At 43.0% G+C, this 13,816-nt stretch overlaps 1 protein-coding gene across 2 annotated transcripts in view; it reads right to left on the bottom strand.

Moving 5' to 3' along the window:
* The window catches only part of plod2 (procollagen-lysine, 2-oxoglutarate 5-dioxygenase 2), a 30,933-nt gene extending 22,539 nt beyond the window's left edge, over nucleotides 1-8,394 (bottom strand). The window contains exon 1 of one of the 2 annotated variants that reach the window (XM_053412752.1): nucleotides 8,047-8,394. In XM_053412752.1, coding sequence (XP_053268727.1) covers nucleotides 8,047-8,149 — 103 coding nt within the window. In that variant the 5' untranslated portion in view covers nucleotides 8,150-8,394. The remainder of the gene's footprint in view (nucleotides 1-8,046) is intronic. The other variant, XM_053412753.1, reaches the window with a different exon arrangement.
* Nucleotides 8,395-13,816: the final 5,422 nt, after the last annotated feature.

Genomic DNA, 13,816 nt, shown 5'->3' with positions numbered 1-13,816 from the left:
CTCATTTGTAAATCACTTTGAATCAGCTCAATATATATATTTTTTTATATATCTGTGCAATGAACTCAACTCACTTCCAACAGCTTTGTTTGTATTTGTGTGATTTAAAGCAAAGGGTTTAAATTCTGTCAACTATAACTTTTCCTTCACTGTCATACTCATGATAAAAAACAGAAACACACACTTGCTCCTGATAACAGAGAAACAGCCGCACACCAATATCCCCACCCCCCCCCCCCCCCCCTTGATCCCTTGCATAAATACAGCCTGGGAATGCAAACCTCTGCAGATTGACATTTTTTATTTGTTACTTTACGAGCGTTGCATTAACACTCGGCCAAGTCTCCTTCGTTCTTAACCCAGTTTCTAGTGGAGAAAGACTCACTCAGAATGCACAGCGTGGGAACAATGGGGCTGGAGTTCTTGGCTGCGTCTCACAACATTGTCACCAAACTCGGCTCAAAGTGCCAAGGGGATAATTATGATGTGTCAATTCACTGCCGAGCGGAGGCCATTTATCTCTCCGTGTTACATTAAACTGCCGGTTGACAATAAGCCGATCCCACTCCAGTTTTTGATTAGGGCTTTCCATCACTTCCTGGAAGTCCTCTCCTAATCGGCTTGGCACGCTGTTTTCCGACAGATTGCTGAATTGCACATCGAGCAATGGATGAAGGCTGAAAGGGAACTGACCTCCCACACTGTAAATGTATAGCTACCAGTTTTTACAGAAAACAAAACCCCTGGCAGATAATTTTTTCATCTCCACTTTATCTTTACAAAGCTAACCTTAACTAATATTCACCATCTCCAAAATGTGCAGTTTCAGATGCTGCATTCAAACTTTAATAGAGAATAGATTTTACAATGTGGTGTAATAAAGGAGTTGAGGTTTTTTCCAGCAACACTCTCTCAGGTCTCAAGTGGAAAAGTAATCTCAACTATATTTCTGGTCTTTAAAAGCAGATTTGTATTCTCTATTGAAATATACAGTATGTGAACCAAATGCTGCCAGAGAGGTTCAGAAAAGCAATGAAAGAACTAAACCACATTATGGTCTGGCAAAAATGTTAACTGCCACTATATAGTATATAGTATTACTTGGAACTATAGGCAAACTTATGAAACACTTTAAGCAAGCCCACATACATGTATATCGATGGTAACTCTATATATTGATATATCTTTATCTAGATATTTCAGCTCATAAAAATAAGACTCATAACAAGAAACAAGAAAAAATATTTCTTTCTGATATTTTCGGATTACCTTTAAAAGATTATGAATAAAATATTCTACTAAATATATAGAGCTAATAATATATATGAGAAACTTCTACTTTAGAAATAGTGACAGAAGTCAAGAGGCCATCTAGGCTTTTTCATGCAACATGCAGGCTTAATATAAATTCATTGTATTAAGTTTGAGTTGTTTTTGTATTCAGTCTCATTACAGAGAAATGGGAATGAGCCGGGGTGTTAATGAGATGAGATTCATGCTGCTCAGATTAATCAGCCGGAGAGAGAAAAACAGTTGGAGGACAACAAAACAACACATTTTCTGTCTGTACACAAATGCCAGTTGCCAGATGTCCAGTTCTCTTGAAGTGTTTTTTGACGTAAACAGCGTAATTAGAGGAATAATGAGGAAAAAGCTTCCAGACACTCGAAAGGAGAAGCTTCTAGACAGCCGCGATTTCAGAGGATGGGTGTGTAGTCAGAGTAAATACAGCATGTCCTCTTGTCAGTACTGTATGAACAGCCCACAGTGGGGGGGAGAGGAATGTAGCCCGGTACAGTGCCGCAGTAACTCTTCTCCAAGAATGGGCTTGGACACCGAGTGGTTTTTCCCTCTGGCGCTCGCTCTCTGCACCACATGTGGATCAGCCGTCTAGGTAAACTTTCACACTTAGACGAGCAGAGGTCCTGACTCACTGGCTGGTGCCGAACCTAAGTAAGCATTTCTTGCAGAACGTAAAGAGGCATCGTGGGAATGTGCCCTGGCCTTGAACGTAAGGATAACAAGTTCTCTCCTCTTTTGACGAGAGATTCCTGGACAGCGAGCACAGAGCCCCTGCTCTATTTTGGTCATCCAGGAAAATAAACAGTTTTTTACCTGTAAGTCTCACACAAAGAAAGAAAGAAAGAAAGAGAAGTGTGGGGTCAAAGGGAAGTGCAAGTTGTCGAGTCATTGGCCGACTTTTGCTTGAGGAATTTAACTTTACATTTACCTTTAACTCAAGGTTTCCTTCGTGTATCTTCCCTGCACATAAAATAATAATAAAAGGAGACGTCAGCATCACAGTACACACAGTTTAACAGCCTCCCCGGCAATGACTCTTCATTGACGGGCCCATGAGCTGTTGCCAAAGTTCGACACTGAGTCAAACTGCCAGGTTGTGCAGCTGAAACGTGTTGTGTTGCTGAAACAAACTGAAACCCATCCCATTAACAACATTCTCTAAAAGGGAACGTTTCCAGCAGCACGCATCAGATTTATGGGACAGGATAAGATTTTATGAGGATTCTGCTGATGTGTCATGTAAGATTAGCCAAACGCACCTTTTCCAGGATTTAAACAAGTTGCTTTAGTTCACTTAAGTTGCTTGAGCTAGTAAAAGGACATTCACATTGTTTTCACCCTGTTGATTGATGCCGCTTATAGTCGATTATACGGGAGAACAATGTGTTGTCCGACCCCGATGGAAATCAAATGTGTTTACATCTGTTCTGAGTAACCACATTTGAAGGGGGGGTTAAAAACCAGCTTCAGTTTGACATCTTTTAAATATGGTGATAACGGCAAACAAGTTCACAGTCAAAACCCTGACTTCATATGTCACTTATATACATCTGGTTTCTGCTGGAAGTGGGTTTGCCTGCTGAATTGTTGATACCAGATAAAAAAAACATCTGTATATATATTGTGTGTGTATTGGACTGAATGTATATATAAGAGGGAGAAACACAGATGCAAATCTCTTCTTAGTCCAATACATTTCTTTAACTGTTCACGCCTCACATAAAGTATCCACCATCCCTTCATTTCTCAGCCCTCAGCTATAACAGAGACGTTTAATACACAACCTACAGTAACTGTGTTTTTTTCTAGCTATAGAATACGTCAGACTTTTAATGTAACCACAAGCAGTGTCAGTGGTTTTGTTGATATCTAAAAGACAGGAGCCTCCTGACATGCATATGTTCCTTTTCAGCTACAGTAACAAATACTATGGTCCTAACCAAGGCCAATACTCCATGTGCATCTGATTAGCCTTAGGCCAAGTATTTAAACGTCTTTATTAAAATGAAATCAATGGAGATCAGGAGGATTGTCTAGCTGTGAATCAGAAATGATCTCTGTCCATACTAACACACCTGAGAATGCATCACATAGACATCTACAAACTAAACCAAAGCATGCCCTGTGTCCATGTCTCCATTTTGAGGGGTTTAGAAAACCTCCAGAGAAGCATGGACGCCAAGTGTAAGCATAGCAAGAGGGAAATCTGTGGAGGTTTCCTTAGTAGCCAGATTCAAGGGATGCATACACACAGGACTAGAAAACCAAAGAGCTCAGAGATAAACTGGGTTGACATCATTCTAGCTGCCCACCAAGGGGATCACGGAGTCAAAGTCCATCATGATTGATAAAACACACCGTTTCCACATCACCAGGGCAGCGGAGTGCATCTACAGATAGAGGGTGTGTTTTCAATTACATGTGTTAAACCACAGGCCCTTCAGCCTCAGGATGTGGCACCATGTCACCAGCAACTGAGCCAGGAAACAACTCTGAAGTCTCGTCACACGTCATTTTAAATCAGGAAACAGTTTAATTACTTTATCCAAAACAAACCAACATCATAATGTAGAAATAACACTTTCATTTCATCTGGTTTGTGTCATGACCTTTCTTGTTGGGTTGTGTTTCCTCTGTCGGCCACACTCTGCGTTTTAGTGTTGCACATTAAAGCATTCTCTGTTAACAGGAACACACCTGGTTTATTTTAACAAAAACACAATTAAGAGTTTACCACAGCAGTGTGCTTTGTTGTTTTTTTGCTTAAATTAAACGTATTGGAAAAGCAAAACACACTTTCATGATATGAGCTATTGTGTTTTGATCCTATTTCCTGCAGAGGTGATCTGAATCAGGTATATTCATGTGCAGCCACGTGCTGTTTCCTTGAAAAAGCTCCTGTTTCTACCTGGAGTGTGAATTGAAACTGCATTTTAAAGATTAAGCACTGAGCGGCTCCCTGGAGAGCATCGTCTGGGATCTGCACGTTCCTCCCAGCTGGATAATTTGTTTGAAGTGGTGGAGGAAGTAGAAATATAAAGACAAACATTATGTTTTCTACTTGATTAAAGGTAAATTCTTCAAAATGTTAAGTATTAAAAGTAAAAGTACATCATTATGGCTGAGTCTCAGCCTCCTTCAAATCTGTTTCATCATTACCAGTGATGTTAGTGGTGCTGGAGGCGGGGTCTAAAGTTACCTACCTGCTCTGATTGGACCAATTCCTCTGTCCTAATTATTACGTTAAAAAGAATTAAAAACTATGTGAATATGTAACATAATGCATTGTAAAAGTAATAATTCTACTCAAGCAAAGTTCAAATACATGAACAATGTACCAAAGTACCGTATAGAAGTGAAAGTACATCCCATCCCCGGTTTCCAAAGCCTCTGGTTATTAATGCATGTACAGTTACTAATGATAACAGCTTAAAACAAAGCTATGAGTTGGACGAACATTACGAATTTTGAACTTTCTGACCTCTCAGCTGTATCAATATGAATTTCAGCCAAAAGAGCTTTTAAAGATCCGCAGCTGCTCAAGTCCCTCTTCCAGACATTCATTATTTACACAACTTCTATGTTCGTACCATGATCCTGACGAGTCCACTGCTGAAATGTGATCTGCTTTCCGTACATGTAAGTGTTGCATCCTGGGAAAGCTGCTGCATATCCTGCTGTTGATATCGGTTTCAAGGTTGGAAGAAAGCACATCAGACACAGGGAAGAAAAGAAACAAGCAGACAGCACAACACATCCGGCTGAAACGGAGGCACGAAATCAACCTTGTGGGGATAAAGTGACAATGTTCTGAGGCGTGATTACAGCCTTTCCCTGCCAACTGGGTTTGTTAGTTTGTTACTCTGGAATTACAGGCAATAGAGAGCTCCATTATCCAGTGTATAAGTCCCGGGCAATCTAAGGTGGAGTTTCCTTTTCTTTCTCTATAAAACGCTGCCTGTTGACATGTCAGTGAAGTCTGGGAAAGGTCTCATCCAAAGACGCCAGTTCCACAGGACAGACCACATCATCATGGTGTTTGTCCCAGTCTCCTGTAAACATTTACCCAGAATTACGCACCAGTTACTGTCAGGAATACAAGTGTTTCCACCAAGTGTATAATAACTCATAAGGTCGCTGCAATAAAATGAGCAGTGAATCCTCCGAGGCCTGGTTTAGATCAACCTCTACAGTTTTCACATCGTGATATGTTGATGTTCAGCAGACCTAGAAAGTCTCTGAGTAGAATGCATACCCCTACCTAGGCCCAACTGTTCCAAACAAATTTTAAAAACTCAGATATCAGTCCTCAAAATATATACCTGATTTGTTTCATCAAGATCCATTAATTAATATTTGCATGGAAATTAGAGAAAATGTCTAGGGTCCTGGGTCCATCTCTTCTATTGAGTTATATAGATATCTATTCATTTGTTTTCCTGAAGACAAACACAACATACTACCAACACGTGACACGTTTTCCTGAATTAACCTGACTCTTGTCCTTTTGTTACTTATTTGCACACCGATATTAGAAAAATATCTGTTAAAGCAACACGTAGGATAGAATTGAGTCCAGAGAAATGTAGCCGGCAGACGCAGACAAAAAGATCTACACGTTAAATCCGCTGTGGACTCCGCTCACGCAGCCAGTCAGCAGCCAGTGAAAGGCTCCTTTCAGAGGGCTGGACCGTCTGACTCCACACCACCCAGTTTTTGTAACTTTCCAAAACGGACACACCAACAGCCACGTCTGCTGTTCACTGTGCCCAGCCACTGACCAGGTGCTTGGAGGTGAGGGAACTGGTAGAGCTCTGCCTTTCTGTTAGAACCCCCCCCCCCCCCCTCTCAGTGCTGAATACCACTGGTCACATCTGTGCTTGAGAGAAAGTATTGAGCCTGAAACAACAGTGACACACTCCCTCCATCTCTTCACACAGCTGACAGTAAACACAGACAAGGGAATTTGAATACCTGTGTTACATGTCATTTAAATGGTTTCCGTGGATCTCATATTGGTGTCACACCAACCACTGGTTGTGCTTTGTGTCGCCCCACCCAACAGTGGAGTGACTCTATGAACAACTTGGTGGATGACAGATAAGCTGACGTCTTTCTAAAGACTCACACTCGGGCCTCAGAGCAGCTGGACGCGACTCACAGCGATTATACCGAGTCCTTCAAACTGTTTGCTTCTCGTGTTACTTCTAGTTTTCTCTGGAAAATACAATAAAAAGATGGAAAATGACTCATGAAGTTTGAGACGCCACGATTCTCACACATCATATGGTTGGTGTTGTGTAGGAGTGCTCCTGACGCCAGGATCCTGATTGGTTTATAAACATCTGATAACTGTGGACACGGTTTAGTCATTATGACGCAGTTAAAAACATATGGCTCAGGTTTTGCCTCCTGGGCCTCGATCTTGTCTGTCTGGAAATTTAAATTCAACTTTTTGCAAGGTTGAAAAATGCAAAAGTCTATTTTTAATGACTAGTATAAGCCTAAAGACCTTCGCCGTAAACATGGCACCTGATAAAATCCTCAGTGGACGCAGTTGCAGTAGAAACAAACAAAACTGAATATGACCCAAATAAACTACTTTGATAGGAGGTCATTAAATGTTCACTGCACTCCGTCACATAAAGGGAGAACGTTTCCATTTACCGATTTCGTCCAAATCCTTTTTATTGTGGGAGGTTTTGTATTCGCTGCCTTACATGAATTCACATTCACGGTTCCCCGGTGATATGAGCCTTCCAAGTAGTTGGAAGCTTCTCGCAGGCAAACATTTTAACGCTTGTAAAAGTTTAAAGTGGCTGCTTTGTGGAGGACACCCAGCGAGTCCCCCAGACCGGAGGACAATACAGGAGCCTGTGTGGAGAGACTGATGCTGTGCCCTGATGATGGCACACAACAAAATGCATCTGTGGGACAGAAGCAGATTTCCACACATCCACACTTTTTTTTTTTCACAAGCTGCAAAGTGACAAGAGTTGTGTTTAACTGAAATGATGTCTGGGCAATTAAGAGCAATTTAGCCACAGCAACATGTTAACTGGGGAAAGCTTTACACACAAGTCAATAAAACCGTGACACATCGCTGCTGCTGCCGTGGGCGAGCACCACTACATGTACTTTATTCTATAGGTCTGAGCAATCAGCGGTAAGAGCCGGTTGCGCTTGGCTCTGCTCCACCAGCATTACATTACAACAGGTTAACGACTCCTGCTCTGGGTGTTTTACGCGCGTAATTGTTTGTTTAACATAAGCATCACATACTAATGGGTTTCTTGCGCATCCTGACGTTGAGTAAATCATGTCTCGGGTTGACAGTTCTAGTTTTTTACTCTTGGATGAACAAAGCAAAAAAAAAAAGGGGGGGCGAACATGTGAGACGTGTGTGTCTGTGCGCAGCCAAACAACATGACATAAAAACGGGATTGTGACAAACCGCAGACGGTTCTTTTGTGTGGGGCACCATCATGTCATTTTACGCGCTGGCACGTCGACTGTGCAATCTGCACCTCCTGCACATGATGTAAAGTGTACCCCCCCCCCCCCCCCCCCCCTTAAAAAAAATACATCACTTCCACTTTCCACTCTTGGCACAGCAGCTCGGAGATGTTCTATGAAACGCGCAAAAGCTGTAAAAGTGTGAAGTCGCTTCGTGCGTAATGGCAGAAAAGTTTGACCGGTGTGAAACCAGACAGAGAAAGTTTTTGTGTTTTAATCGAATCTTACCTTTTGGAATAGGCGCAGGAGTCTGAGGTGAGGCGGTGGAGGAGAGAGAAATTGCCAACTTCATCCAGCATGAAAACACAAAGCAAAACGTGAGGTACTCCATGGCTGCGGTGCGTGTTCCCGGACACGGAGCGCCTGGCTGGGTCACCGACTGGACTGTTGCCTCTCAGACCCACAGCAGCGGACAGCACCAACCCTGGAGGGTCGTAATGTAGCCGCCGGCTCTCGCGATATTAAAGTAATACAGGGAAAGTGGAAGTGGGGGGGCGTAGAGGAGTGTTTTCTCGAGGCTGCGCTCTGTGCGCCGCTGCAGGCTGGGGTCCTATAAGTACTGCAATTCACAGACATTAGAGCGCAACAGGCGTGGTTGCTTAATTGCAACTGCAGCCACTTGGGCTCCTGGTGGAGTCACAGCTCTAAAAGAGAGAGAGTGAGAGGAGGAGGAGGAGGAGGAGGAGATACAGCACGAGGAGCAACAGAGAAACGCACTGTGTGTTTACGCATGTGGGCTACGTGCCTTTTGGTGAATTGTTGAAAACGCCACATCAACACTCGTCAGAGTTTATAGTTAGGATATGTCCTGGAGACCTGGTTGGTTGTTGGACCAATCAGAAAGAGCTGCGGTGATGTCAAGGATATCACACACTCAATTTTATTCTGTGAGAAGTGGAGTTTATGACCCAAAAAATATATTATCTATGAAAATTAAAGAGATATTTGTATTATACATACAACTGTTTCACCAAAGTGGAAGTTTCTTCACTAACTTCACGCTGATGTGCTAAAACAGTTATGTTATATCGGCCTTGGGTGTGGGTAGTTGAGTTAAATGTGTAGGTTGTCAGTTCTAGGCCCACAAAGCCGGCTGCCCAGGAGTTAGCCATCCATCATTTGCCACAGCTTAGACAGTGATTGAACCCTTCATATAGTCCACACGTGCACACACACACACACACACACACACACACACACACACACACACACACACACACACACACACACACACACACACACTCGTACAAACACACACAGCAATTTGTTTTTGTTCTAAATTGAAAGTTTTTGCCACTTTTGTTTATTCTTGACTTGCCTGTTAAGTGCAGGGATGGGATGGTGTGGACGTCCTGTAGGAAACACCCCTCAAGCCAAACCTAGAATTTGCTTTCAACATGGTGATCACTACACATCAGGTTTAATTATCAAGCTTAAAACGACTTCATCAGAAATCTGGGACGTGGAGAAGTTGAGAGGCCGAGACCGAGAGACTTTAAAATCGTCTATATAGAAATTGTGTTACTTTCCACATCGAGAGTCTGTGAAGGTCAGCGTGATGTCGATTTCTGCTTTCACAGACACTGCTTCCAAATTTGCATGAACAAAAAACAAGCATGGACTCTGGATTTAAGAGAGAGGCTGCACGGAAAAGTTCTTCCTCGCTTTGCAAACAAATGAGTAGATGTAAATAGAATGTAAAAAAAGGGGGGGGGGGGGACTGCCGCTGCCCTAACTGCTTCAGATCATCTTTAAGAGAACGACAGCAGACAAAGCAGCTCTTCTTTGCATGGAGGTGATTCGATTTGAATCAGGCAGCACAGCATGCACCCTTCAAGGAATATATAACACAATCCACTTTGCATCTGTGGTTCATGATGGCGTATAACCGAGGATAAAGTTGATTTATTGCATGTTTAATTACACAGGCTACAGGTAGGTGTGGGGTGTGTTGCACTGAATTAGCGTCCGTGTGTGTTCTGCACAAGCCCCCCCCTGCCACTTCTCTATGACATAACGATGGCAACACCTACACCCTGGATCAGATGTGTGTAACTCCTCAGATCTGGAGGTTCGGTTCAATCTTTGACGTTTTGAGGAGGTGTTGTTGAGGCGTTTGATAGATAACAGTGTTCACACCTGACACTGGGATGTTTTGTGCAAAAGTGAAGCTGAGCACAGCTGTATCCCCCCCCCACACACACACTCACCCACCTGTTGGCTGTTAAATATCCCTCCTGCTGGCCGCCTCCCACTGAGCCACAGCTCCTGTCACTGCACTCACTCCACAGTATCTGCTCTGAAGAGACGTTTTCAGCCTCCTAAGTGTGAGAGGTGGAGTAAAACTAGAAAAATCACATCTTAAAACCCATGTTGAATGTACAAGGCTTTATTCATTATTTTAAAATTGTTCACATAACGTACAGTAGTTCCCCTGTCCCTGTTTTAATGATGTGTACGAGGCAATCTAGCATGAATATGTCTCTATACTGGCAGTGGGAGAAGTATTCAGATCCCCTCCTTAATGAACCACAATGTAAAAGTACTCTCTTGCAGTAAAGCCTTGCATTTATTAATAGAAAAATGTACTTTAAATGAAAAAAGTACTCACTCTGTAAGCTGTTTCCTGTTCAGAGAAGAGTAATATATGTTTAATGTGCATTAATATTGAATTTAATTCTAGTGAAACCCCCAGAAAGTGGAAAGAGAAAAGAAACAACTTGCTTTTATGTAGAATGTAAACATGAATGCAATCCAATGGCCTTGCATTCATTTGTTCAACCTTGTGATGCATGTAAAGTTACGGCCATTACTACTTCAAGAAAATTGATAAATTACAAGATTTGAATTTTAGTCAAATTAACCATTTGTTAATAAAACAGGGGAATAACTATCCTGCTCTGAACCACTGGTCGACCTGAATCTCTGGACATTCATATGATATTAATTCTAGACTTCAGGGTCTTTATCTGAGGCATTTGACCTCACAATTGAAAACGAATGCAAATAAGAGCTAATGATGGAACAGTCAAATAATAACGGCACATGTGTGTGTGTGAGTGAAACAGTCAAGTTGCAGATGCCTTAGCTGCTCACTTACAGCTGTGTACACACACACACACACACACAAACACACGAGGGAGAGATGATGAGGAAAACAGAAACCAGACGTTAAATCCAACTTCCATTTACCGTCAGATTGTATCTGCGTCTCCCCGCGTGCTCAGCTGACCTTGAAACCAACGCTTTGTCTCATTTGCGTCTCTCATGAATTATCAGGAGGGAGAGAGCGGCCCCTGTGGCTCCATCCATCCTGGGGAACACTTTGCGTGGCACTCTGCGACTGCTGCCAACGCCCAGACTGTTTCACTAAATGACATCACCGGGCTCGTGGTTTTAAATGCAGGAGTAGAAGCACTACTTCTTTTTCTTTCTTTTTTTTTTTTTGCAGGATAAATTGCTTCTCTCCACTGGGGCCCTGTTAACCTTGAGAACGTAGAGCCGTGCCAGAGAACTCAACACACACAAGTTGACTTGGGCATCGAACATCCCTACTGTAATCCAGCATGCAACACTAGAGTGAGCGCATTATTCCGTGTGTCTACTGTAACTGCATCTCAAGCTGAGACACTCTCCCCCCCAACAAAGGACATTCTCCCCATTGTGAAACCATGAAGACAAACACAATCCCCCTGTGCAGCTTTGACAGAGGTATCAACTTCCCCCAAGCTGGAAAATATAAGTGTTGGTGGTACAGAACCTCATGTTGCATCTTGGCAGCGAGTCGCAGGGAGTGAGCTGCGTCTCGCTTCAGCTCACCGGCTCAAATCTGAACACCCTCCAAACATTTAGAAAAAGCTGGAGAAACGTCCTCTGGGTTTGATTATACTCTGACAAATATTGTATATGTTCCTCGGGAGATGTGGCCATTCGGTTTAGTCGTACATCGGATGACACGGATGGGATGATGAGGGTTAAAATGACCTTCAATCACACAGAATCGGTGAGATAGAGCCAACAGAAGCTGGTAGAGCACATCTGGATGAGCAGCCACACATGCAGAGACCTTGTTTACCAACCTGCAGAGAAAGCCCTGACTGCTGGACACCCTCCTACCGCTCAGGTGGTTTGTTCTCGCCCCTTACCTTTTTATTTTAATTTAGCCTAATTCCCGAGCCAAAGAAAACACACAAGCCTCCCCTGTCCTCAGCATCGGCCACTGAAAGAGTAAACAGTGTTGCAGCTTCCCGACGACAGCAGCCCGGCGTCTATTTCTGGCACAGTCGTGGAGACAGAGGGTTTGCCGGCGCTGTCTCAACTTAATCAAGCTGAAAGAAGAAACAGATGATTCTTAAGCGAGACTGGGAAGCAGATGCCCAATATTGTATCACGTAAAAACTAGGAATTCTATCGAGGGAAAAGAGGGAATAAAAATAACGACACATGGGAAAGTGAAGAGGAAATTGCTCCTCCGTTTATCCAGTGATTTGCAGGACTCCTACCATCACTGTTTGTGGGTCTTTAATCTAAAAACAATGTGTTGCCCCTTCAGGCGATATCGAAACCAAAAGCTAACCCTAACCCCTGGTTGGCAGTGGTTGAGCTCCACCTTGGACATCTTAACTCTATTTTTTGACACAACCCTCTATTGGTGGCACGGCCGGATGGTTTTGCAATTGCACGGGTGAGTCACAGATCCTGGAGTCGTGGTCCCCATCGACCGCACCGGAGAGAAACCACAATTGCGCAATGACCGTAAAAGAATGGGGTTTTATTTTTAAACCCAGAAGCTTTGATCGTTTACACAGGAAGTTTAATTCGATCGATGGAAAAGGGGGGGGGGGGGCGCTCGTTTCCTCCACACCGCTCATCTATCCATCATCCCTCGGACCACTTCTGTCTATGCTAGCTCTCCTCTTATGAGGCCGGGGGGGGGGGATGCACTGGCTCGTGGTGTGGTCCGGGGTCTTGTATTCAACAGCTCATTTAATCTTAGCGCAAAGAGCTTTTAACAAGCACAGCAGACTTCATCTTTAATGTCAGCCCAGTGTCTGGCTGCAGAAGGGGAACGGGTTTAGACGAGAATTAATTCACTTTGTTCACAGGAGGTCTTTCATCTGTTGTTTCATACTGAGCTAACTACAGGGACCTGAGCAGCAAGCGACTGTAAAATGCTGAAGGAAAGTTGAAGATTTTTTCAAACCTGTGCGATTTTGGGGCCCCTGTAAAATTAGCATCTCCACTGATTCTACCTTTTTTCTTTTAAGGGGGCAGTGTTCCCTCCAAATTACACATAATGAGCTTTTTTTCTTGGCCTTTCATTTGAATGTCATCATTAGGGCGGCCCATGTTAAAAACCACAAGGCTCCAAAAGCGTACCAGACGTAGGTCGAGGAGAGAAGGCGTCTGAAGTAAATGAATCATGTCCTTCCAGTGCCACTTACTGAAGTAATACAGTTATAAACAACTCAATTGATTTGCAGGGTATTATTTTGGAGAAACTTAGATATATGCCAAGGAGTTTATGCTTTTACCTCTGTTTCCTGGTTGTTTGGTTGGATAGTTGGTTGGTCAGTTGTTTGTTTGTTTGGCTGGTTTGATAGTTGGTTGGTTGGATGGTTTTTTGTTTGATTGGTTGGATGTTTAATGTGACATAATTATTCAAAAACTACTGAACAGAAATTGGGCTTAGAAAGAACCCATTAAGACCCATTGCTTTCCCTAACATTGAGAGAAAGGGCATTTTTTCATTTTGACAAATTGCCAATATATTTATCCAAAGAAAAATCTTAATCTAGTGGATTTGAAAGTGTTTCATGAAGGGACTCTTGGGCTTTGGCGGATGAATAAGCTCCAAGAGAGCCTTTCTTTGTAATTTCCTGTATTTCGATTCACAGATAATGATTTTCAAAGTCCAAAGAGCTGGGTGACGTCCTTCTAATGGCATACCGTGACTGGGAGGAGACTTGGATACCACTGGCTGAGACTGGGATCTGGT

This window comes from Pleuronectes platessa, chromosome 20 (assembly GCF_947347685.1).
Source record: "Pleuronectes platessa chromosome 20, fPlePla1.1, whole genome shotgun sequence".
Classification (NCBI taxonomy): domain Eukaryota; kingdom Metazoa; phylum Chordata; class Actinopteri; order Pleuronectiformes; family Pleuronectidae; genus Pleuronectes; species Pleuronectes platessa.
This window is presented reverse-complemented; position numbering and strand designations above follow the sequence as displayed.